This window comes from Mobula birostris, chromosome 4 (assembly GCF_030028105.1).
Source record: "Mobula birostris isolate sMobBir1 chromosome 4, sMobBir1.hap1, whole genome shotgun sequence".
NCBI lineage: Eukaryota > Metazoa > Chordata > Chondrichthyes > Myliobatiformes > Myliobatidae > Mobula > Mobula birostris.
In genome coordinates, this window is record NC_092373.1 from 143,253,555 (window position 1) to 143,280,228 (window position 26,674).

A 26,674-nucleotide genomic window follows, 5' to 3' on the forward strand; every position below is an offset into this window, starting at 1 on the left:
AACTAACTCCAGATTCCCAACTTTAAAAAACAGCAAAAGAAATGCACACTATTAAACAAAACCCTGCTTGCATAGTACTATGTTATCCTGCAACCAAAAGTAGAGAAGGCATGGTGAAACTTTGCAAAGCACCACCACTTGTCACAAACTCTTCTCAAGTATCAGAATAATCAGGAAGTTTCTCCAGCAGCCAGTAGCAGAGGAACCAACAGGTGAACGAAATACCTGAAGACATTGCCTTCTGTTGCCACCTCCACTGCACCCCATGGCCACCAGCATTCAGTCCCTGACAACTTAAGTAAAACACTGCAAAGTGTTTGCTATCTGTTGACCTTGAGATGAGCTTCCAACAATGTATCTGTACCAGAATCAAGGTGCCTTTCTCCACCACTGATCACCTGACTCTGCCAACTTTAGCCAACAGCTGAGTGAACCAGTCAGCCTCATCAGTTGCTCCCAGCCTTCAGTTACCTTGTTGCCTGTGGCTTAGAATCTGTTTTTGCTTGTTTGGTGGCCCCTCATGGCTTGTCATTTTGCAGTTTATTAGGAAAAGAAAGTTTACTGCTAAATCATCTCCACCTCCCTGCTTTTGGGTCAAGCCTACTCTACACTTGCTGACAAGCCTGTGTTCACTTCCTGCAGGATCCCTGTATCTATGCAGCACCCTACGGCCTATACGAAGTTTACTAATGTGCAGAAATGTCGTCAATCATTGGAAACATGCAGAAACAGCTGAAATATATTAAAGTCATTTAAATACCATCAAACCAGTCACACCTCCTCTGCATTTCCTGACAGGATGAGTGAACCAGGGCTGGGGAATAGAGCTGGGATTAAATGGGGTGCAGGTGATGAGTTGGAAGTGAGTGGCAGGTGACTCCTATTAGCTGGGTGGAGACAGGGAGGCGCTTGCCTGTGCAGACCTGACAGCTCAAACTGTCACCCATGTTTCCATTAGCTTTACACTTGATAATTTCAGTTAACTTCTTGACAGTGTCTCATTTTTATTCTTCTCAAACACTAGAATCATCTACTTTTGGTGTCTTAATTCACAAGTACTGTTCATCCTGTTTGTCTACAATGCCTTTCAATTAGGAAAAGCTTTGTTTTCAAACCTCTCAATAGCCTTGGTGTCCCTTTTAATTCCTGCAGTCCTATAACTTTCATAGATAGTTGCACTTTTTAAAATGATACTTTGTGCATCGAAATCTTATTGTCACTTAAACCACGCCATTAGTTACCAAGGTCCTCAGCTTTGGAGTTCCCTCCTTGCAGCTCCTGAATTCTTTCTACCTTTAAGAGTCGCATTAAAATAGTGCTTCAACATGCTTTCAATGTCCTATCAAAATAGATTAAAAATGTTCTTAAATGATACTTGCACAAGCATCTTTTGATGTCTTATTAAGCATTTATTCTTGTGAAGAGTTGAAGGCAAGAATAATGCTACTCAGGCAAAGGTGGAATGCATAAAAGGTCATGGCCAGGATCAGAGTCGTCATTGGTCTGGGCTCCAGAAACAGGAAGGAAACTAAACCAGATGTGGAACTGCAGGGAGGGGATAGGATATAAACATAGGGGTTTTGAAATCTGTGTGTATAGCTGATAAAGAATCAGGGCAGCAGCTGAACAGTTAAATCTCAAAACAGCAAAGGCATCGTTGAATATTTCAGGAAGAGATATGCCGGGTTAGGGCAAACATGAGTGACGCGACAGGAGCTGGACGTCAGTGCTCCTGATGACAGAAAAGGAGTTCCAATTTTATCTCGGGCTGAAGGCACGGCGGGAGCTCCAGTAATCTTGTTTATTAGCAAGAGTGGATTAATATTGACAATAGAACTTGTAGCAAGTATGACAGGAAGTAGCAAGTAGATCAGACTGAAGCTCGTGCAAAATTGAGATGTTACAAAAATTTAGCCAACAGCACAAGGGTAGTGGAGGCAGAGGTTGATGTCATTATGTATGTAGAAAATGATAACATATTTATATTTGATATCCTCAAGGGGCAAAACAGCAAACAAGAACAAGAGAATTAATCAGTTGGCTGTGAGTTGGAAAGAAAGGCAATTTTGGAAAATGACAGGATAACATGGACTCAAACAAAGTGAAGGCAAAACCATACGGCTGGCAGCAGAAGAGGGTACCATAGTTAATCCTTCAGCTGCAGTGGCAGATCAAAACAATTTAAACACACTAAAGGTGGGCAAGACTGTGGAAGGTGCTTTGCAATGGCAAAATGGAGGATGAGGATAAAGTAGTAAGAATTAAGATTATTTGAGAGATGATTCATCACTCACTTTGCAATACAGAAAAGTAGTCCATAGCTAGGGGGATAATATTTACTACTAGATTCACTTGAAGTTGGGTAATTAGAACATAAACTTTAAATGGGAATCTGAGAATAGGAGCAGATGTTGTCTCTTTGGAAAGACAATCTGAACAACAGCTTCACAGGGAAACAAGATTCAAACCTAGATGGGCACCGGGAAGGGTTTAGCTATTGAGAAAGGAGAAGCAGAAGCCAATGATTAGATAATCTCATGTTGATGACAAAGGGGACCTTGAATTCTCAGCACTTGTTAGATCGTGGGGATGAGAGGAACAGGCAGGGCAGACAGATGCACAGTAATGGCTCATTGTGGAAAAAGGTCGCAAAGCATGATTCTTTTCAGCCCAATAAAAATTCTGATCAGTGGTCACTGAACTGAAACATTAATTCTGCTTCTCCCATCACAGATACTGTCTGACCTGTTGGAATTTTTTTAGCAGGTAAGTGTTAAGGTTCATTTATTTATGCCCAAAGTATACAACTCTGAAATTCTTCCTTGGGTAACCATGAAACCAAGGAAAGAAAGGCAGCACAATCATCAACCCCAAAACCCCACATCCCTGCACAAAAAAACAAGAACATTCACCCCCAAATCCCCCACCCCCCACAAAAAAATGAGAAAGATCCGGTGAAAAAACACAGAATATAAAAAACTATAAGTCTGAGGTCCAAGTCCATATCCAAAATGCACAAAACCTAGTCAACACACTCTGGGCAGAGCGGCAGGCTCCCCGCTCCGTAGCAAAGCATTCACCGCTGCACTTGCCTCGATGCCTCAATCTCCCTCGTTGCTTTAATCGTGAACAATGGAAGCTTTACTCAGCGAAATGGGGTTGAACATTGGCTCGTGCACCATCCTGCAGCCTTCCCACCATGAAGTTCGTTTACACTGCCTCTGCCTCCCGGAACCCCCTCGCAGACTGCAGAGCACTGGAACACCCAAACGATCTCCATCGCAAATCACATTCAAGGTGAAAAACAAACGCAAGAGACATAAAAGTGAAATATATGGTGAGATTATCTATCCGGAAGATGTTGACTGAAGGAACGTTGTATGCAGCTGCCATTTTGACTGGAAATTTCCAGCCATATCAGGGCAGAGATGGCCAAATGAATTGGCTTCCTGTTATAGGCCAATCCAAATGTCCTAATAGTATGAAAGTGGAGGCATGGGAAATGAAGAGAATGCCAGACCATTCTGAATAGCTACAATATGGATTTTTACAAATAACAGCAATTAACTTTCCATATTTCAATGTTCAATATTCTAATCACCTAAACAGCAACAGATATACACTTCCAAGTTTTAAATTGCATCAAAAAAATTACACCTACTGATCCAAACCCACATAACTATAAAAAAATCACTAATGTATCTCCTAAACTTTCAATTTCATGGCTAGAACATCACTACAAATAATTGATGTTAAAGCAAAACCATTTGCACATTAAAATAATTCCATACTGATCAATTAAAATTAACTTTTAACACTTGATATTTTAATTCTATCTTCCTTTCTTTTCCCTAGTCGAGTTAGCATACTTGTCTCATACAAAACTGAGAATCAAAGAACAAGAATCCAGATCCAAAACCCAGATTTGTCTCCACTGATCATTATTTATCTGTTCCAAGTTTCCACCATTTGCTGTTTGTAGTGAATGTATTAAATACCAAGGTTACATTTTACATAATAGATTGCATTAGCTCAAATTCAATGACAATTTAATCTTCTAACTAGATATCCCAACTTTTTCCTCGTGTAGTAGATGTAATTATCTTTACTTAAACTTTCATCCAAGTTGCAAAATAAACGTTTGCTCACTATTTGTATTCAATATTTATGCACACAGTTCTGATTACTATTATCTCCATAACCTATCATCTTCTTTTTCCTTCACTGATTCTACTTTAGTCATTCATTTTGGATTTGAATCCCACAGGCTTCACTCATAAAAAGAGGTTTATTTTCTCCCCCACCCCTTTCAAATCCTTTTACAAAATATATTACTCCTGACCTCATCAACAACTGGTTGTATGTAGGCTGCTTCCACCTGCTCTGGCCCAATCTTTTGCTGTTTTTTTAAAACCACAATGGTATTAGTATATTGTTCCAATGAAAATAAACAACCATTTTCTTCAAATGTACATTTCCTCATGGCAGCCAGCATCCCTGTAATTCTGTATTGTATCCTTTCCGAAACTTCATCCCTTCCCAATTCTGCACATAGCATTCTTATCTAAGGTTTATCAAAGTTTCATATTTGGCTCCTTATTTGTTTGCCTTCTAGAGGAAAACCATGAATTCCTTCAACGAGCAGTACTTGGAACTGAACTGTGATCAGTCAAACCACTCTGAAAATAATCACTTAACTCCAGCCCAATTTCAATTTGCTGAACAGTTTTTTAAAATGTGGTTTATTGTCCTCCCAATTCCAAGTCATTTAATCTGCTCTAGTAATCTTCTTGATGGTAACATCGAATCCCAGTACAACATAGTCTATGCATTTTCTTAATTTATGAGAAGCACAGATTCTTTGAACACAAAGCAAGCTCTGTCAAAGGTCTAGCAAAGTGACAATTTGAGCACCCTGATCTTTTTCCCTCCCATCTTTCAATTTTCAAATGCAATGCAGTGCAGTGCATCTTGGTCTGTTGTAATCACCCAATTTTCTAAATAGTGAACAACGTGCCCAATTCAGTTTTTTTTTTGCTTAATTCAGAAAACTTCAGTGATATCAATGAGCCAATTCATGTGTACTCCTACTGTGCCCAAATAATTAATTTTCAATTATCTCCTCCCACTTTACTAACAAAGGACACATTTCCTAATGATCTGCATATGCACAAAGTCAGATTACCCTTTGCACTATTTTCAAATGACATGATTCAAGATCATTTGTCAAATCTAACAGTAATGAAAATTAGTTTTGCCACTAATTCTAAAATGAAGGTTTTTCTAATATTTTTAAACCATTACATTTCTCAGCAAAAGCATCACATTTAAATCGCCATGTTACAAATGTAACAGATGAATTTACCTCCATTTACTGTATAATTGTCAAGATCCAAGGCATGTTCCTATGATTCTATTACGGTTATTGGATTTATTTATTGAGTATGCCCACAAGAAAATCAATTTCACGGCTGTATATGGTGACATATATATATTATTAGATTAAAGGACACACAGTCCTCTTTTGTTGTCATTTAGTAATGCACGCATTAAGAAATGATACAATGTTTTTCCAAAATGATATCAAGAAACACATGACAAACCGACTTAAAAACTAACAAAAACCACATAATTATAACATATAGTTTCAACAGTGCAAAGCAATATCGTAATTTGATAAGAACAGACCATGGCACGGTAAAAGTCTCGAAGTCTCTCGAAAGTCCCATCATCTCACGCAGGCGGTGAACCTCCAGCACCGCCAACTTGCCAATGCAGCATACTGGAAGCACCCGACCACAGTCTGACTCCGAGTCCATCCAAAAACAGCTCTCTGAAACTGAGCACTGAGCACCATCTCTGCCGAGCGCTTCGACCCCGGCCCCGGCAACAGGCAATAGGCAAAGCCAAGGACTCGGGGCCTTCCCCTCCGGAGATTCTTGATTGCACAGTAACAGCGGCAGCGAAGCAGGCATTTCAGAAGTTACTCCAGGTGTTCCTCCGTACTTCTCACAGCTGTCTCCATCAAATCCGGATTGTGCACGGCCCCTAGTTAACACATACGATATTCATTCGGGATGGCCACATGCGCTGCGTCACGTCGCCATCTTCTCCTCCCTCCCTTGAATTTGAATTTTGAATGTTATATTAAGAAGAAAAAAAAGAGGATAAGTTCAGAAAGGATAGGTAAACTCGAGGATTAAGGTGGTAATTTGTACCTGGAGTCAGAACAAGTGGCCGAAGCACTTTATGAGGACTTGGTGTTGATAAGGATTTGCAGGATAGTGAAGACAAGAGTAGAGCATACCAATGTATTGGGACATTTTTTTGATTAAGGAAGCTGTAGTGCTGGGTTTTCTGAAAACCGCTGAGGTTGACGAGTTCCCCACAGACTGATGGCACATGCCAAATTATTGAAGGCGAGGAAATTGCTGGGGCATTGACAACGGTCTTTGAGCTCTCACTAGCAACAGGCGAGAGCACAGAGGCCTGGAGAATAGCAAATATGCTTTTGTTCATGAAAGGGAATAGGGATAATCCAAGTAATTACAGGCCATGGTAATGGTAGAGAAGCTATCGGAGAGGATACTGAGGGAGAGGATTTGTGTGCACTTGGAAAGGTATGGCTGCCTAGGGACACTCAGCATGGCTGTGTGCAGGGCAGGGCAGAACATACCTTACGAACTTGATCAAGACTTCTTGAGGAGATGAGAATGGAGCTTGATGAGGGCAAGACAGTGTTGGTTACCTACGTGGGCTTTTAAGGCCCGTCGCAATAGGTTAACTCAGAAGATAAAGATGCAGGGGATCCAGGGTGAATTGCAAGTTTGGATTTAGAACTGACTTGCCCGTGGAAGACAGTAGGAATGAAAGGCTACTATTCTGGCTAGAGGTCAGTGGTCAATGGCCAGTGGTATTCTTCAAGGATCAGTGCAGGAACTTCTGTTGTTTGTGATATATATTAATGATTTGGATGAAAATATGGATGAGTGGATTAGCAAGTTTGTGGATAACACCAGGATTGGTGGAGTTGTGGACCGTATACACTGTCAAAGAATATAGCGGCATGTACAGTACAGAGCAAAAGTCTTAGGCATAAATATATAGCTATGGTGCACAAGTCTTTTGGACAGTACCCTGTTTGGCAATTTGGAGCGGAGAGTGAGAGGGAAGGATGTTGGGAATGGCATGGTTGGCGAGGTGACAGAGGAGGAATGCCGTGGCAGGGGATGGCACAGGTACAGACACACCCAGCCCTGGGACACCAGGCAAGGTCATTTGATTCCAAACAATTGGTTTATTGATCATTACAGAACATCTCTCTGGTGCTTCCTGCTCCCTCCCCTCTCCCTTTTCCCAACCATGATTCCCCTCTCCCTGTCCCCTTCCCGCTCTCAGTCCACAATAGAGACCCAGATCAGAGTCAGGTTTATCATCACTCACATATTATGTGGCAGCAGTACAGCACAATACATAAAATACATGGCAATCCGTGGCCTCCTTCACTGCTGTGATGAGGCCACATTCAGGTTAGAGCAGCAATGCCTTATGGGTAGCCTCCAACTTGATGGTATGAATGTTGATTACTTGAACTTCCAGTAATTGGCCCCACCCCATCCAACATTCCTTCTCTGTCCATCACCTCCCTCTGGTGCTCCTCCCCCTTCTCTTTCTTCCCTCTCCTTTCAGCTTCCCCCTGCTCCAGCCCTTTACCTCTTTCACCAGTCAACCTCCCAGCTCTTTACTTCACCCCTCCCCCTCCCGGTTTCACCCATCACCTGCCACCTTGTACTTCTTCCTCCCCTCCCCCCACCTTCTTGATCTGACCAGTCCTGATGAAAGGTCTTTGCCCGAAACAATCACTGTTTAGTCTTTTCCATAGATGCTGCCTGACCTGCTGAGTTCTCCAGCATTTTGAGAGAGTTGCTTTGTATTTCCAGCAATTGCAGATTTTCTCATGTTTGTGCTTCACCTCGTTTAATGTCCACGTGCTTTCTTGAAAACTAAAAGTTTGTTCAATTTTTAGATTCTGTCCAATATAGTAGGTCACTAGACAGTAACAGGAATCTCTGATAACTGTTACCAAAACCAACAAGATTCCCATAGTTGCCCTAATGATAATTACCAATAGCAATCGGGAACTTAAAGAAATGTTCTTCTTGCACTATTAAAATTCTCAGAGTGTTCTTCCAATTAGATTCATCTTTAGGATATAAAAACACTGTAACATGCACTGTGCCAGGTAATGCAAGAACCACAAAACATGGCTGATGTAGATGATTTAGTTCCTCCAGCCTGCTCTTCCTTCAATAAAAGCATGAATTTCTCGATCTATTCTATATCCAGATATTCCTAAATCACCCATCTACAGTCTGTATATACTCAAAAACAGAGTCACTGACTTCCTAATTGGAAAATTCCAAAGATTTGTTAAGAAAATACACTTGATTTCAATCTTAAAATGCCCAATCTTTTACGAGACCACACTCCTGAGCTCTCGGAACTCTAGTTGAGGGAATCCTTCCTGAATTTATCACAGAAAATCTCTAAGAAATCAGTGAAAATGCCCTTTGTTCTCTTTTAGGTTTATCCCCACTCTTCACAACCAGTGCACCTGACAATTGCTTGTTTATTTTATTCTTATTTTCTGTATGTCAACTAATTATCTATGCAACTTAACTTGCTACCACTGCTCTTAGCTCCCGTTCTCTATTTTATACATCTTTGAACACAAGGAAACATAATACATTTGCATAATCTATCTGCTGGCTCTTTATTCCTTATGTTGGTATATCTAATATTATTTACAATCTTCATAATAAGCTCTTTATTAATTTCTATCTAATGGATTATAAAGGCATTTATAGTTTTAAGGAGCCATGATAGATAATGTTCTATTTTCTATCAAATTCTAACTCTGAAAATTTTTTAAATCCTTACTTCTATGGCTTACTTTGTTTATTAAAATGAAAACTCCTTTCAATATTATGTTTTAATTCTTATTAGTCATACTGCTTTATTTAAACTTTACTCATTGTTTATTCACCATAACCTTAACTGATTTTCTAATCTATCCTCATGAATAACTCTCCTAACCACATGATTCGCCTTGTTCAGATTTAAGATCTCAGTTGGGACTTAATTAAATTACTTTCACATGCTGTATTAATTTCTATCGTATTATGCTAGAGGTACCTCTATTACAGGTTATTAATCAGCCTTGCGTCTGCTCAAGGTGAGATCCAAAACAATCTGTTCCCTACTTAGTTCTAGATATACTGATTGTGTTGGCTGTCCCAAATTCTTTCCATGAACTTGGCCTCGTGCTTTTACTTCTAGCTTAATTTTCCCAATCTATACAGCGTCTGACAATGCAACCACTTCTTGGGACCTGTAAACAAATAGAATCTGGTATTTAGTGCTCAACTCTATCCAAAGTAATACTCAATCTTAAGTTCTGAAACCAAGATCTACTTTAATGACTTCACCCTATTATTAATAATGAGGATTTTTTTTCTGACCTGTCACTCCCACCAAACACTTTGTATAATGCAGCATTTCAGAAGTCAGACATTCAAAAAGTACAACCAGCTTGATTGGCTATCACCTGATGACTATTTTTATGGTGCACAGGCAGAATCCAGAAGTCAATGAAAGGGCAAATGGGTCAAGGACAGTGGGATGGAGACACCCAGATTGTAGGACCATCCTTGAAGATTCTCTCCCCCCACCCCCCATCTTGTGGACTCCGAACTGTTTCTGCTCTGGGATAATCTAATCAGAGCGACTGAGTGTAGACATAAGGAGCTTCTGGTAATGACCTGTTAAACCTGAGACCAGTACATGTCCACACTACGCCGGATAATTTTGAAAACGAAGCTTTTTCTCTTCGTTTTGCCCTCCCATCCACACTGACCCAGCGTTTTCAGCCCCCGAAAACGGAGATTTTCGAAAACACTCTCCAGAGTGAATAAGTCTGAAAACGCTTAATATCAGGCGTAGTGTGTACGGGGTAACCGGAGAGATTTAAAAACGCTGTCATGACAACACCACAACAACAATGCTTTTTTCTGCTTCTGCTTGGTACTGCGCAAGCTGTTATAACGCGCAGTCGGTGTGAACAGCGTGAGAGTTAAATTGTAAAGTGAGCTTTTTTGACTATTTAAAAACGCTGTCATGACGTGCCGGGACAGATGTTCGTTGTTTTAACAACGAAGTGAAGAAGTGAATAAGTAAACTCACTTCGCCCTGTTTTCTGTCCTTGCTTGTATGAAGGTGGTTTACCTATTTATGCAAGTACTTCTCTGACAATAGGTGTGTAACAGCCTAATGTAACATTGTATGGAAATACAAGATAACGCTGATGCAGACGTTTTATACATTTAACAAGGTGCTTTATTAATGCAACAGAGTTAGTCAGTTTTTCAATGTTCGTTGTCAGCCGGGTCTTACTGTCGGTGAACTCCCTGTTGGTTGCCTCCATACGCTCCAGTATTTGTTTTTTTTTTAAGTTTTAAGTCCTCCTGCGTGAGAGCCAAGAGCAATTCCTTTAAAGTTTTTCTACTCTGTAACTGGACAAACGCGGACGGAGTGTATCGTTTCCTCTTCGCTTGTTTTTTGTGTGTCCTGCGCATTCCCAGTAGGAGGAGATTCGCCCAAGTATCCGCCTAATGTGGACGGAGATATTTTGAAAAACGCTTAGTGTGGACGCCTGTCGTTTTTACTCGAAACCGGCGTTTTCAAAATTATCCGGTGTAGTGTGGATGTAGCCTTAGACATGTAGCTATTTATTATGTAAAGTGCCAGACCTACCAAAGAAGCAATCGGTAATCTTGTTAGATTCTGTTTGGGTTGCCTAGTGTGAACGAGTCAAGAGCTGAAAGGAACAAATACACAAGGCTGGGTAGTATCGATGGAAAAGAGTACCGTACAGCCGAAATTTCAGGCCAAGACCCTTCATCAGTCAGAAGTGACAAGGAGTCTCGCCCCAAAATGTCGAATGTACTCTTTTCCATAGCTGCTGCCTGGCCTGCTGAGTTCCTCCAGCATTTTGTGTGTGTGTTGCTTGATTTCCAGGTTTGGCCAGCACGTGTTTGTCCGGGGGAAGACAGCCTCTGGCCCCGCCAAACTGAGAAATCTCGTGTGTGTGGATGCCGCATGATGTGCTACCCAGTTACAAATCCGATCTGCAAGATATCAGATGGTACACCATATGCAATTAAGTGACTGAACTTTATAAATCTTAATCTGAATACAGGGTTACTAAACAAAACAAAAAGAAGGGGGGCCCATCTTAAGGAAAAAGTCAAATGTGCACATTAGAGCTCACTCCACTGGTCTCTGTTATAGGTGCATGTGCTGGTGAAGGTCAGGTTAAAAAAAATGGCAGTAGCTATGCTTTGCTAAATCATAAAACTTGGGCGTCGAGTATTTTAGATATTGTTCCAACAAAGCTATTAAGATCTTACTCATTACGCCACACGAATTCAGATTGCTAGAATTCCTCTCGTTATAAAACCTTAGCATGCCACATTCTGAATCTCACATGCAAATACAGTACAAAAAAAAACTGGATCCCAACTTCTATGTTTGACAGTATTAATTTGATTTAGCCCAAGTCATTAGCATACAATGCTCCCATCTTTTTGCAATCTAACTCTGGAAAAAGGCATTAAAATACCACTTTGGTTGAATTTATTTCCTGAGCACGTGTCAATGGTCTCCAAGAATAAAGGAGCCTTATATTATGCAGTGTAAAATCAAACTGAAGAAAATAAATGATGCTAATATAACATGGCATAAGTTAAAAATGAATTGCATTCCTCAATGGTGACAACACATTTTTGGGAATAGAGAAAGCACACATCAAAAAGACAGAAATTCAAGTTATTCACACATCCATGATCACAGGAAATGGAACACAATTTAAATAGTCTGCTTAACATTCTCTAAAGCACATCAAAAGTTTGCAAAATTGAAATTTTAAATGAACTGGTAGCCACAGGATAGAATGCAACAATTGTATGGTTCTAGAAAAAACAATCAGAGAAGTAAAATGTTGAAAATAAACGCATATTCTACTCCCTGACCAACACGTTTTCTGTATTCAAGAATTCATTTCATAAATCTTAGGATGACTGATCAAGCAGACTACTGTAAACAAACTGACATTCCTTAATGTGAAAGGTCAGAAATACAGGTACAATGCAACATCTAAAAAAAAACAGTCATTCTAAAAAGCAAAAAAAATTTTTACAACTTCTTGCAAATTGTGGAATATATTCAACATCACTGCCATAAAGCTATATCAAAGCTGAAAATGGACTGCTACAACATCAAAATACAGAAGGGACAGAAGCCTGGTAATACACACCCAGCTTCTTCCCTTCAGCCATACGATTCCTAAATGGACATTGAACCCATGAACGCCACCTCACTTTTTCTAAATATATATCATTTCTGTTTCTGCACCATCTTTAATATATTCAATATACATATATACTTACTGTAATTAATTTACTTGTTTTTTTTCTTTCTATATAATCATGTATTGCATTGTACTGCTGCTGCTAAGTTAACTAATTTCTCAAACACCCGCTGGTGATAATAAAACTGAAAAATTTTTTAAATTTTAAAAGAACAATTACATTTTTAGTTGGAATCCAGTTTAGGTTTTAAAATTGAAGAGTCCTCCATGAGATTGGGTATTTTGCAATATGTTCACTTACTGGTACATTGGAGGATATTGCCTTTGATAATTTCCACTAAAGGAGGACAATGTTCTGCTGTTGACCAATGAACTAATTTAATTATTGCAAAATCTGACAATTACTAATTCGGACAATATCATGTCAGAGCTATTACTGACACTGCTTTGACCACATAAAATTGGGCAGAATTAAGAGGACAAATTGGCAAGCAAATGAAGAGAATAGGAAAAAAGTTTCAGTTTCGTGCCAGAATACAATTTCACTTTCAGGAGTAGAAGCACACCATCTTCAGTTACACGTAGAGGATTTGGTATTATCACTAAAGGAACTAACCAATGTTACTGGTGATACATTACAGAATTTCAAGATTATGAATGATAACAATGGCAAGGTTAGCAAGAAACTGATTCCTTCAGTCAAAAGAGGCTAAATGTTGAAACTAACTTCAAATAACTAAAGAACTGAAAGGGATCATTTGAACAGTCAACACAGCTCTTCAAGATGTAGCTGAGCTTCTATTAGAAAGGAAATCAGATGATGGTTTCAACAGATTACATGGGCTACTGTGAGATTGAACTAGACGGGTCACCTGGACCAAAAAAAAGTGGAACTTCTGGGTTAAATGCCTTCTTTTGTGCCATATGTCTCAAGACCCACTTTAAAGCACAACTTATGAGATGGAATAGAATACAAATCAATATACCAGTCTAAAAGCTGAGCACCTATTTAAACATAAGCAGTTCGAGAATTATGTGAAATTCTACTCAGGATGCGATAGACACTTAAAACACCAGGGAGAACATGGAAATTGCTGAGAAATCCAGAACCTTTAATACAAGATCTCACCTTGTAAAATCCCAGCCCAAAACAAAGTATGCCTAATTCTACAGCACAATGACAATGCTTGTATTTATCTCTTTTAACATAGTGATATATGACAAATGTGAACACAATTTAGACAGAAGGCAGGAGACAAAATATTTATAGTCAAAGCGGGGCACTTTAAGGATCTGTGAGAAGTTAGAGTAAGAATGAGAGGGAGGAGACTGAAAAGCAAGATCCTTGTTTATTTGCCTGCGATGTAAGGATTAACTTTGAGAGATAATCATGGAGTCAGAAATGAAGGAGTGTGTATACCTTAGGATTGTACAGCCCAAGAACATTAAAGCAACAAGGCCAAGAAAGACATAATAAAGACAATGCTCCTTAACTGGGGATAAGTGTGGATCAGTCAGCAATACTGGTGATGGGCGAGAGAATTAGTGTGTGTTAAACCACAAAGTTTTCAATGACATCAAATATACAGCAGAGAACAAGGGTTGCAAGAAATCAAACATAGATCCTGTTTTTTTTAAAAAGCACTACTGCCACCTTCATCTTTTTTCTTGAATACCTTTTTGTAACCAAGAATAAGTCCCCACTCCTCCCATCTTTTGAATGAGCTCCCTTGTTACCAGCACTATAATACAACCACGTGTGGGAAATTCTGACTGAAATTTACAAACCTTAATTACATGTTATATACATTTGCATACATGCCTTCCAAAACCTCCTTCAATGCTTTGTCTGATTCCTTCTATTTCTGGATCAATTTTGCTCTCCCAGTCCCACATCTACAGGAAAGAGTAAACAGCTGACATTTTGTGCTGATACCCTTCATCGGGACTGAAAAGGAAGAGGAAAAGAGTCAGACTAAGAAGTTGGGGAGAAGGAACTTCTTCCCTCTTCCTTCCCAGTCCTGCTGAAGGGCCTTGTCCCAAAACGGCAACTGTATTCTTTTCCACAGATGCTGCCTGCCCTGCTGAGTTCCTTCAGCATTTTGTGTGTGTTGCTTTGGATTTCCAGCATCTGCAGATTTTCTTGTGTAAGCAATATCTGAATTCTTCTTTCCATTAATTTGAACTTTATAAAGTAACATTTAAAAAAAAATTAGAATATGCTGTATAGTTTCTGGAAGGAGCGAGTAGTTTCTGAGACCCAGTGGCCACACAGTGCAATAGCAGGGCATGAAACTCTGGAAGTGCAGCTATTGTGTGTGCAACAGTGTGACATATTTAATACTGAAAATATCAATTAAACGCCACCTACAGTAGGTAGCAAGAATGACTACAAAGAAATATTCGCACCATGTACTGAATTTCATAAATAACAGATAGGGGATTGAGGTAAAATCTTTATCAACATGTTAGCAGTCAGAACCATAATTAAATACATACAATGGCTCAAAATCTAAAATGGTAACAACTGAAATACAGAAATATTAAAGAAACTGAATAAATGTTAATTTCAAGAAAAATATCATGAACATCAGTTTATGAAAGGCATTGCAAATTTATGCAAGCTTTCTTGCAAGCATGTAATGATAATTGTTAATCATTTGCATTGCTCAGTGCTAACAGCCAATGAATCATGAGGAGTTCCAGGACTAAAATTAACAAACATGAAAATGCAGCTTTAATTCTTACCATATTGAAGCATCTTGTTGACATCAAGACAACATGTACCAAACATTAATTCATGTTAGTTAAGTACAGTTTGAAATCATATCCAACTGACTCTTGTTTACAGACCTCTCTGCAAAGTTAGACAAAGGCCCCTTGTTTGTCCTGATCCAGACTACTGAACACAAGAACTAATATCCAAAATAGGTTGAGTACCCCTTATCTGAAATTCAAAATCTGAAAGCCTCCAAAATCCAAATTATTTTTGAGCACTGAGATGACGCCACAAATAGAAAACTCCACAAGACGCTGGGAAGGTTCCCAGGCGATGCAGAGGTCACTGCGCACCGCGGACAATTCTGAGAAGTAACCTCACAAATGCTATTTTACTCTCATTTAGCGATATAGCACGGAATAGGCCTATCTGACCCTTCGAGCCATGTTGCCACAGCAACCCCCAATAAACCTAATTAACCCTAATGGGACAACTCACAAATTTCACATGCCGGTGATAATAAACCTGATTCTGAAACAACTAACCTACACGCACGTCTTTAGACTGTGAGCGGAAACCAGAGGATCCGGAGAAAACCCAGCAATCCGTAGAGAGAGGCTCCTTGCAGAATGGAGCCGGATTTGAACTCTGAACTCCAGAGCACTGAGCTGTAACAGCTCCACATTAACTACTACGGTACCACGGCATGTACAGAACCAAGGTTAATGAGCAATAGAAAAACAATGTATAAAGCAAAAAATGGCAATCACAATCATGTCTTGTCAGTGTCAAAGTGAACATATGCCGCTTAATGGTATGCTGATCATGAAGCAGGCAAAGATCTGTCACAGTGAACTGAAAATTACAGGTAATCGTGAATATTCAGGAGGCTGGTTGCAGAGATTTAAGTAAAAGCACAGCATTAAATTTTTAAAACCTCTGCTAATCACAAAAAAATGTAACACCAGAAATAGTCTACAATGCTGATTGTTTTTATACCTTACATAAAACCCTAAAAATAGTAAAATACAAATAACAGTGTATAGTAACTTTTAATCAAAACACAGCAGCATAGGTGGAGACTGAGATCCCGCTGTTGTGTTGCTGCTCAACAGCTGATTGAGAAATTCTCCTGATGTTGTTGTTACTCTGCACACATTCTACTAATGGCATGTAATAATTTGTACTGTTAGGTGCGATGAACAAGTGTAAGACACAGACTAGCACATAACTTCAGGGTTGGGAATGATGGCAATCCCAAGTTATCTTATGACATATTCCAAAATCCAAAACACTGTCGTCCCTAAGCATTTAGGATAAGAGATAATCAACCTGCCCTCCCGTTAATCAAGACAAGATGATAACCCTATCAATGGCTGGGGCAGAAAAATCTACTAATTTAACTTGCTCCTGACTACCTCCGAATAAATAAAGTTTAAATCAAATTGCCAACACATCATTCAAATCAGCCTATTTCACCGCAGTCTCAGCTCATACAAGAAACCTACAGACAGAAATGTATCCAACCAATAAAACTAAGATACTTTTGAACCCCCGATCTCAGAGGAAAATTCTGGAATTTAACATAACCAACCTCTGGCTTCCTTCACGTAACTTGAACTATAAAGGAGGACTAGCAACAGATGATATCAAGAGTGGCTTCAAGAAGACATCAGTATATTTTTAAAATGAACCTAGTTGCATCATTAATCTTGTGATAATCAGAACTCCTACATAAATGACCTTTCCACTTAGCAGTTCTCAGAAATTACATTTGCCACTTGTAGTTAATCAACTTGAAAGTGAGAGACTGAAAGAAGTCCACGTTTGTATATTGTTCACCTACTGTAAGAGAAAGAGCAATACTCCCTTACAATATTAAAAGTGAAACAACAGCAAAGAGAAATCACTGGTTCGGCTGTCAGACCACCATAACCATTAACATTAATGCTAACAGCAGTGTCAGTGGAAAAACTGCTGACACCAACATTTCAAGGAACTAGCATATAACACATCAGACTGAAACCAGATGTGCAGTTACATCTTTTTGTAAATTTTACTTTTCCTTTTCAGTACTTCCTCCTGCTTTTGCCACCTCGTGATTTTCTCGTCACTGTGCTGTGAAAGATGGGGGCTTTGGGGGGAAAAAGAAATCAGTGCTGCCCCCAGTCTCACCATTAAGAGTCCAATCCTCAAAGTTCAGAATGTTATGTGAAACAGCAAGCACAAATGCTCAAGAAATACAGATTGGTCTTCACATTAATATTAACATTTTATGCTCACTTTGAAAGGGAGAATAAAATTACAGCTGTCAGGATCCCTGCAGCACCCAGTGACCCTGTGACCTCTGTCTCAGAGGCCACAGACAGATCATCTTTCAAGAGAGTGAACCCTTGCAGGTTGACGGGCCCCAATGGGGTACCTGGTAGGGTTCTGAAAACCTGTGCCAAACAACTGGCAGGTCTGTTCAAAGACATTTTCAATCTCTCATTGCTACAGTCAGAAGCTCCCACCTGCTTTGAAAGAGCAATGTTCATACCAGTGCTCAAGAGCAGGGTGAGCTGCTTTAACAACTATCATCCAGTTGTATTCATATCTACAATGACGGTGTGCCTTGAGAGGTTGGTTATAGCTAGAATTAACTCCTGTCTCAGTAAAGATCTGGACCCACTGCAATTTGACTATCGCCAGAATAGGTCTACAGTAGATGCAATCTTATTGGCTTTTCATGTGGCCTTTGATCAGCTGGACGATAGTAATACCTAATGTCATGCTGTTGTTTATTGACTACAGCTCAGCATTTAATACCATCGTTCCTACAGGTCTGAACAAAAAAGCTCCAAAATGTGGGCCTCTATACCTCCCTCTGCAAATGGATCCTTGACTTCCTCACCGAAGACCACAGTCTGTGCGGATTGGAAATCACATCACCTCGCAGACAATCAACGCTGGCGCACCTAAGCATGTGTGCTTAGCCCATTGCTCTTTTTTTCTCTCTCTCTCTCTCTCTCCCTCTCCCCCTCCCCCTCTCCCCATGACTGTGGGGCTGGACACAGCTCAAATGCTATCTGTAAGTTTGCTGATGACACAACTATAGTTGACAGAATTTCAGAGGGTGACGAGAAGGCGTTCAGGAGCGAGATACATCAGATAGTTGAGTGGTGTCACAGCATCAACCTGCACTCAACGTCAGTAAGACCAAAGAACTGATTGTGCACTTCAGAAAAGGTAAAATGAGGGAACACACATCAGTCCTCACCAAGGGATCAGAAATGGACAGAGTGAGCAATTTCACGTTCCTGGGTGTCAACATCTCTGAGGATCTGTCCTGCGGCCAACATACTGATGCAGTTACAAAGAAGGCACGACAGCAGCTATATTTCATTAGGAGTTTGAGGAGATTTGGTATGTCACCAAAGACACTCTCAATTTTTTACAGGTGTACTGTTTAGAGCATTCTAACTGGCTGGTATGGAAGGGGAGCACTGCACAGGATCAAAACAAGCTGCAGGAAGTTATCTACTCAGTCAGCTCCATCATGGGCACGAGCCTCCCAACATCCAGCAGCAATGCCTCAAAAAGGTGGCATCCATCATTAAGGACCTCCATCACCCAGGGCATGTCCTCTTCTCACTGTTACCATCAAGGAGGCACAGGAGTCTGAAGGCACACAGTCAATGATTCAGGAATAGTTTCTTCCCCTTTGCCATTGGATTTCTGAATGGAGATTGAACCCATGAACACTATTTCAGTATATATATATATATATATATATATATATATATATATATATATATACACATACACACACACATACACACACATATATACATATAGATTTTTATATACTTCTTATTGTAATTTAGTTTTTATTATGTATTGCAATGTACTGCTACTAACAATTTCACGATATATACCAGTGACTTTAGCTACAATCTAGCAATCAGCACATCTGACCATAGTCTACGAGACTCTAGTTTTTCTTTTACCTACAATTTCCGTTTCCATGATCTGCAAAGAAAGTTGGTTCCTTCAATATCAGCTTCTTGAATTTCCCAATTACTTATGTATATCTTTGGTGGCCAGGCCTCAAACTGTCTGGGCCCCATAAAGTTTAGCAGGGGAATCTTTTTGTTCAGTTACCCCATCTCTATTTCTCGCTCTACTCCTGTAAAGTGTTTAAAATACACTTGAAACCAAACTTTAATTACTTTCCTAACAACTCTTAACATGACTCTGTGATAGAAATCGTCGCCTAAAATAAGTCATGGATTTTCAAAACAACCCAGCAATGCAAATGTGTTAAATAACAACAGAAATTACCGGAAACACTCAGGACAGCCTTTGATCCCAGAGATATACCCTTTGTTCCACCCAGTCAGCTGACACCATCTCTGCAAGTGAAAATTTATCTTTTCTCTTCCACAGTTCTGACGAAGGATCCTGAAAAAAAAAACCTGTTTGTTTCTTTTATTTTACAGATGCTGCCTGACCAGCAGAGTGAAGCGATCAGCATTGCAAGAATTTGCTTCTTTGGATATGCCATCCGGGCAGGGCCCTTGATGGCGCACAGTGGACAGTCCCACAATTACAGCAACTCCCAGGCACTTGATATGAAGACACACAGATGTCACTAGACTTAAACACCACCACCTTGGCCTAGAATCAACAATCAAGATAGACAGGCTTGGCAACATCTCACAGGGCCAACCGCACTTTGCCCGAGGTTCAGAAAATGCTTGAGATGGATTGACCATTAACTTAAGTGAACTAAATTAAATTTTCAGTTTGGAAATGTCTTGGCTCCCAGATGCTCAGACTGCACTCCTAGCACCCGACATAAGTGCAAACTCATTTAAAGCCCTGCTGTCCTAGTCTAAAACATTAGGTTTTTTTTAAAGCACCATTTTCCAGGGATCGTAACACATGACTTCACTGCAGTACAATTCGCATGCTAGTGCCAACTGCATTTCACAACAGTGTTTAAAGCTCAAGTTTTTGCTTAACACAAAAAAAAATTTTGTCCAATATATTTTTGAAGGGCCAAAAAGCAATGTTAGATACTGGTTAACTGAAAATAACAAACCGGGAAGCATCTGAACAGAAAAATACCTCTTGATATACATTACCAGACCTCAGTATTTCTTGCAAGTTTTAAGCTTTAACTTTCCTGCTTCATTTAGGACAGGTATAAAAAGTTTCAGCAGCTCTATGCAGAGCCACGGAGTTTGCCTCATTCCTTGGTCAACATTTGTGTTCGAATCAACTCCACAAACAAACTATGTAGTAATCATTTTGTCCATCATGTTGTGTATACTTGATCAAGCACTATTCCTCAGAAGTTATTCATTGTGAAAAAAGTACAGTACCTGTGTTGGATGTGGTAAAGCTGTTACATTGTGTTCACAGTAGGTCAGGCAGCATTCACAGAGAGGAATGAACAGTTGATGTTTCGGGCCAAGACTGTTCATCAAGAATCTTCACGGATCATCACGGCCCAAAACATCAACTGTTCCTTCCTCTCCAAAGATGCTGTCAGACCTGCTGAGATCCTCCAACATTTTGTGTGTTACTCTGGATTTCTAGCATCTGCAAAATCTCGTGTGTTTATATAATATATGGGTTCTTCTTTTCATTTGGTTGCCTAATGCAAAGCAGGGCACACAATTTATTTTGCATGAACGTCACTGACTTAAGTTCACCTCCTACAAGAAAGGCATCTAGAAACATCAGAAAAGGATGCTCACTTTCAGCCAGTCCTGTAGTCTGAATAATTGGAGGGCTCCACTTTTAAAAGCCTCGATAGTCCAGCACAATAGCAAAAAATTGTCTTCTGCAAGCAATTAAATCTACAAGTAACAGATGGGGAGAAACTTTTAAATAGCCAAGGCTTACTAAAACGGAACCAGAACCAAATCTCTTTCTTAGTTTATAATACTTTCCTTAAACTAGTAAACACTAAGGAAAATACTGAGTCGACATAGTAGTAGTAAAGAAGTGTATTGTCAAACCGGCACACTTCAAAAGATGGTTGGTTTTGTGTGCTATTCCGCGACTGCTTCAAATATCTACTGAAAGCAGTTTTTTTTATTTGCCTTTCTCGTCTTCTGTACCAATCATTTTAAACAGAAGTGGAGAAGCCACTACAAAAACCAAGAACGGTTTAAAGTCTACAACCTAAAAAATGTTTTCTAAAGCTGCAGTAAATAATTAGCTCATTAACTTTGCAAGTCTGTAGACTAAAGAATGCTAAAGTTTGCGCACTTGAATTTTCGAAACCTGTTGACCTGCAATAAAACTCTTTTACAACGTTCCACGTGACAATCGGACTACTAACTGTCACTTACACAAACAGATCAACTGCCGAAAAAAATAATAAAACCTGAAGAGTCGCAAACCTCAAGCATTATACTTTTCTACAGATGAATAAAGTGCATTTCAATCCTGAGATTTTGGATCCTGCAATTTATATTCCAGGCTATTCTTTCCCTCAAGTTAAACGGCCTAGCTCCCATCACCTTTTGCAACTTAAGATTCACCTGGCAGCCTATTAAAATACTTCAGACACTGTTGTCAACGAGAGAACACCTTGGAGATGAGAGAACCATGACTCTGCAAGAAGACATGCCTCGGGTTTCCACACGTAACAAGCAGCTGCATCAATCTTCCACGTCTCTTGGCATTGTACCTGCAGTAAAATACATCAACACCCATTCTCCCTCAAATATACTAAGGACAAGTTAATGGGTGTGTCTCTCACTGGAAACCTGATGTTTAACAGTCTGTTTAATTCAGCAAATATTCCCCTGAAAACCATTATAGTAAAGATATGATTTTAAAGCAAATTCAGCGACCAAAATACAACATAGTTCAGTATCAAATCAAACGCGAGGCAATAGAGAACGTCTAATATCCAAAAGGGGTGGATTTGCCAAAAACAAAACTCCATACATTCGGCCAACGCTGGCAACTTCTCAGTTGGACCTCAGTAAAACAGTTCACACAGTAACTTAGGTCCTAGTTTGCATACGAACAAAGTTAATAATAGTGAAACACAGTGCATTCTATAGCCAGTATCCAAACATCGAAATATCCAAATGCAACATGTAATTTTCAAAATAACTTTGATATTTTCCCACAGGATCTCAATCTTCCCGTTTTAATTTAGATATATTTCAAGTATCATATTTCGAATTGGTGTTTTTGTTAAAGAAACTTACGTAACGTCTCAACTTTTTCTCCGGTGGGGACTTCCTCAACCAGCCGCTGTAGACAATATCGCCGCCGCTCATCTTCTCACTCGGCTTATAAGCGCGACAAATGAGGGCAAAAAGCAAACCAGAATCGTGCCTCAGACAGTCCAGGAACTATGACCCAACTTCTCAGTACAGCCCAGGTACACTCGCTCCAGCGCTCGTTCTCTCTCCCTCCCTTCCTTCTCACGTTCTCTTGTCCAATTCCCTGCTCAGCGATCGGCGATAAGAAAGCGTACTTGGTACCGTAGATGGTGGTACTGGGAGTGATGATAATGCGGTGCGCACTGTGCCCCGGTGCCCCACTGCGGCCCGACCACTCTTCCGGGGATGATTGACAGTTTCGCACCCGCGAGCAGTTCAACTCCAGACTTTCCCAACAAAGTATCCGACTCCAACCGATCCGACTGCTCCGTGACGCTACGTGACGTTTTCCAGGAGGAGGAGAAAGGAATTATTACACGGAATTGTGGGGTCTGTAGTTTATCCCCTCCGATTTTCCTTCACTGTGATTTTTTTAAAACAAAAATTAGCTCGCTCTGGGGTTTACTTGATCGTGAGTGAAGTGACTAGAAGGAGTTTGTCAGCTCCATACCGCGATCCTCCATGTGGAGACAACGGCACAGCCGCGTATCTGCAATCAAGACGAGAGTTTCTGGAAGTTTAGGGGCAGACTTAGAAAACATTTCGAGGAATTCTCACGCCAACTCATTGGATTAACATAGATCATTCATTACTGTTAATGTATCGCATTTACTCTGAGTCTCCTATTGCTGGCTCTGCCAGTATGCAGAATCATATATTTAGATGCAATTCCAAAGGGTCAGTCCTCGATCACGCACAGGACTACAATTCCCAGCAGCGGTGGATGGCGTTCCCTGTTTCTGGGTATTGGGGCGATCCAGTTTCACAGAACCGTCTGAATGTGGGGGGAGGGGGGGAAACCAGCGCTAGGTTTTATGAAATAACATAAGCTAGCATCTATCCAACAATATATTGCAGCTTTTAAAATTTGACGTGAAGTTGCGTGGTCTAAATGTTTCCATTTTCGAAAAATGCCTAACTTTCACAGTGAAAGTTGTTTTTGTTTGCTGGCACAACTGCAAGTTCGCTCTTCCACCCAGTTCAGTAGTGGGTTGTGTCATGAGAAAATCGTTAGCCTTCTCTGGGAAAGGAATCCGCGGAATGCGGCACAAAAGATCGCACGAATTCCTTGCGCTTGCTGAAAGGTGAAACTGTGTGTGTGTGTGTGTCTGTGTGTAGTGGAAAGTCACAAGACGAAAGATAATCGTGGAGATGGGAGGCCTTTTTCGCTTATTCGTCTAAAGGAAATAAAACCAGTAACCCCATTCTACTGTCTCCCACCGCCCCCAACCAGACAAGTCTAAACACTTACAAGGAGCTGGTTTATCTGGTCAGAATATGCTGATACTGACCCGGAAGGCACATCCGAAGAAAGGGATAATTGGGAACAGAACTATTTAGGGAAAGGTATATGAACGAGTAAATAGAACGGTAAACTGGTTTATTAGCGGTGAAATTAATAAAAACTTCTCACCAGTTCATCTCCACAGTGCGCGGTTCCTGTGATAAAAACAAGCTGAAGCAGAAGCGCGCGTTTCTAAAAAAACATTGGTACGGTCTTTTTTTAAAAAAAAATGAACTGTTAAGTTCTGAATTTAACGCTGTTTAAACTCGTTGCGCTTGATCATTTAAAATAAAATTGTAACGAGCTTGTATGAAGGTCCGTAGGATGTTCAATTTAACAAGATATGTTCTGGAATTTACTGATGACTTCATCGTGATCCTGGTGAGAACGAAGTGCTGAATCATACTATTCAGGGGCGCTGATTTGACATGTATTGGTACAATGAAAAAGGTTGCTGAGACATTCTTGGTTATTGGCTACTTTGACTGATCTTAGTCATGCTGCCAAGTTCAATAATTCAGTTACTGTTCCTCAAGCGACGTCAATTATATTCATCACGCAAGAGAAAGTAGTTTTACTAAATTAAAGTTGTTTTAATGTTTTAAAGCAAACGATTGAAAACTATTACAGTAAAAAAAAGTACAAGGCATCATCAATATAAATGCCTTCAGCAAAATTTAATAAAAGAAATGTTGGCTGTTTTTCATCTCCTGGAGTTGTTTTGGCAATTTGCACAGTGCAATTATTTGAGTGGGTTCACTTTGAATGTTTTGCAAAAAATTGACTGCTTTGCATCTTGTTGAATTTTGTGTTGGTCAAAGTAATTAGCTGCAGCCCAGGAGAGTGAAGTGCTGTGCAGCTACACCACCATCCCAAACAAGAGAAAATCTGCAGATGCTGGAAATCCGAGCAACACACACAAAATGCTGGAGGAATTCAGCAGGCCAGGCAGCATCTATGGGAAAGAGTACGGTTGATGTTTCTGTATTTCCTAAATGCTGCCTGGCCTGCTGAGTTCCTCCAGCATTTTGTTTGTGTTGCACCACCATCATCTATTTCTCCACACTTCTCCATTAATCACCAAGCTGCTCAACCTGAGCCCCTGTACCTCCCTCTACAATTTGATCCTCAACTTCTTCACCTAGAAGCTCACAGTCAGTAGGGATCAGTGATAACATCTCCTCCTCACCAACAATCAACACAGGTACACCTCAGTGATGTGTGCTTAGCCCTCTGCTCTATTTTCTCCAGACTCACTAATTTGTGGCTAAAAATGGTTCAAATGCCATTTATAAATTTGCAGATGACACCACTGTTTTGGTAAAATCTTAGATGGCAACAAGGAGACGTACAAGAGTGAGATCAACTGGATGAATGGTGTCGCAGCAAAAACCTCACAATCAGAATCACCCTCGACGTTACAAGAACTTTGTTGCTTTGCTGCAGCAATACAGTGCAATACATTAAAATTACTGTAAGTTACAATAACAAATATAAAAAAGTGTAAAAAGAGCAGGATAGTGAAGTAGCGTTCATGGGTTCATGGACTGTTTAGAAATATGATGGTAGAGGGGAAGAAGCTGTTCTAAAAACACGGAATTTACATCTCAAAGCGCCTGTCTCTCCTCCCTAATGGTAGCAATAAAAACTTTGCTCCAAGGAATTGGTTATGGACCTAAGGAAGGAGAAGTTGGAAGAAGACTCACTCGTCTTCATTGAGGCACTTTGGTGGAAGAGCAGAGCAGCTTTTAGTTCCTGGTCGTTAATGTCTCTCAGGAGCTCTCCTGGGCCCAACACATTGAAGCAATCATGAAGAAGGCTACCAACGCTTCTTCTCAATGAGGAGTCTGAGGAGATTTCATATGTTACCAGGTTTCTATAGATGTGTGGACGGTAGAGGACTTTCTGACTTCAAATCCTTGGAGGAAGAATTCAAGGTAACAAAAGCCAGCGAAGTGCTACAGTAAAGGGACTCAAGTGACCCGAAGGTGGCTAGAGCAGGGATCCAAGTAAGTACTGGCAGGAAGTGGAGGGCAGAGGAAGCTGTTCAGGAAGCAGAATCACAGGAGGCTGGTGGGAGTGGTCACACGAGGCCGAGCTGGGCTAGGATCCTTTCCAACTCCCCAAATGGACACCAGAGGGAAGAAAAGGCGTCGTCTAGTTCAGGAGGAGGTGAGAGCAGTAGTGAAGGAGATGAGAGCCTGCAAGGCGGTTGGAATGAAGCAACAGGGAGCTTGGACAAGATGGGAGAATGCGGTTGAGGGGAAAGTGACCCCTGGGCTGATCTTTGGAAAGCCGAACCACTCCGCATACAATTTCTCATCCAGGCAGTGTATGATATGTTTCCAAGCCCATCAAACCTGCACACATGGGGCAAGGCAGAGTCATCTGCGTGCCCACTGTGCTCCAAGCGAGGAACCCTGGAGCACATCCTCAGCAGCTGTGCAAGGGCACTTGGTGAGGGACGGTACAGCTGGAGGCGTGATCAGGTCCTGAAGACCATCGCTGAAGCCGTCAGTGCAGGAGTTGAGTGGGCGAAGCAGTCCCAACCCTCCAAGCAGACCATTGCCTTTGTCAGAGCTGGGGAGCAGCCAATACCTGCCAACAGAACACCTGCAGGCGTTCTGACCTCTGCAAGGGACTGGCAGCAGTTGGTGGACCTCGAAGGGCAGCTGAAGTTCCCCAACCATATCGCAGCCACCACCCTGCGACGAGACATTGTCCTAGTGTCTGAGCAAGTGGTGCTGCTGGAGGTGACAGTCCCATGGGAAGATAGCTTGGAGGAGGCCTTTGAAAGGAAGCTCTCCAAGTACACAGGACTGGTCAGCAACTGTCAGCAGGCTGGA

At 40.6% G+C, this 26,674-nt stretch overlaps 1 protein-coding gene across 7 annotated transcripts in view; it reads right to left on the bottom strand.

Moving 5' to 3' along the window:
• The window catches only part of gab1 (GRB2-associated binding protein 1), a 214,673-nt gene extending 191,786 nt beyond the window's left edge, over nucleotides 1-22,887 (bottom strand). For 2 of the 7 annotated variants that reach the window (XM_072256162.1, XM_072256161.1), the window contains exon 1: nucleotides 22,367-22,882. In XM_072256162.1, the coding sequence (XP_072112263.1) occupies nucleotides 22,367-22,438 (72 nt within the window). In that variant the 5' untranslated portion in view covers nucleotides 22,439-22,882. Of the gene's footprint in view, nucleotides 1-22,366 lie in introns of all 7 variants that reach the window. The other 5 variants (XM_072256163.1, XM_072256164.1, XM_072256165.1 and 2 more) reach the window with 4 other exon arrangements.
• Nucleotides 22,888-26,674: the final 3,787 nt, after the last annotated feature.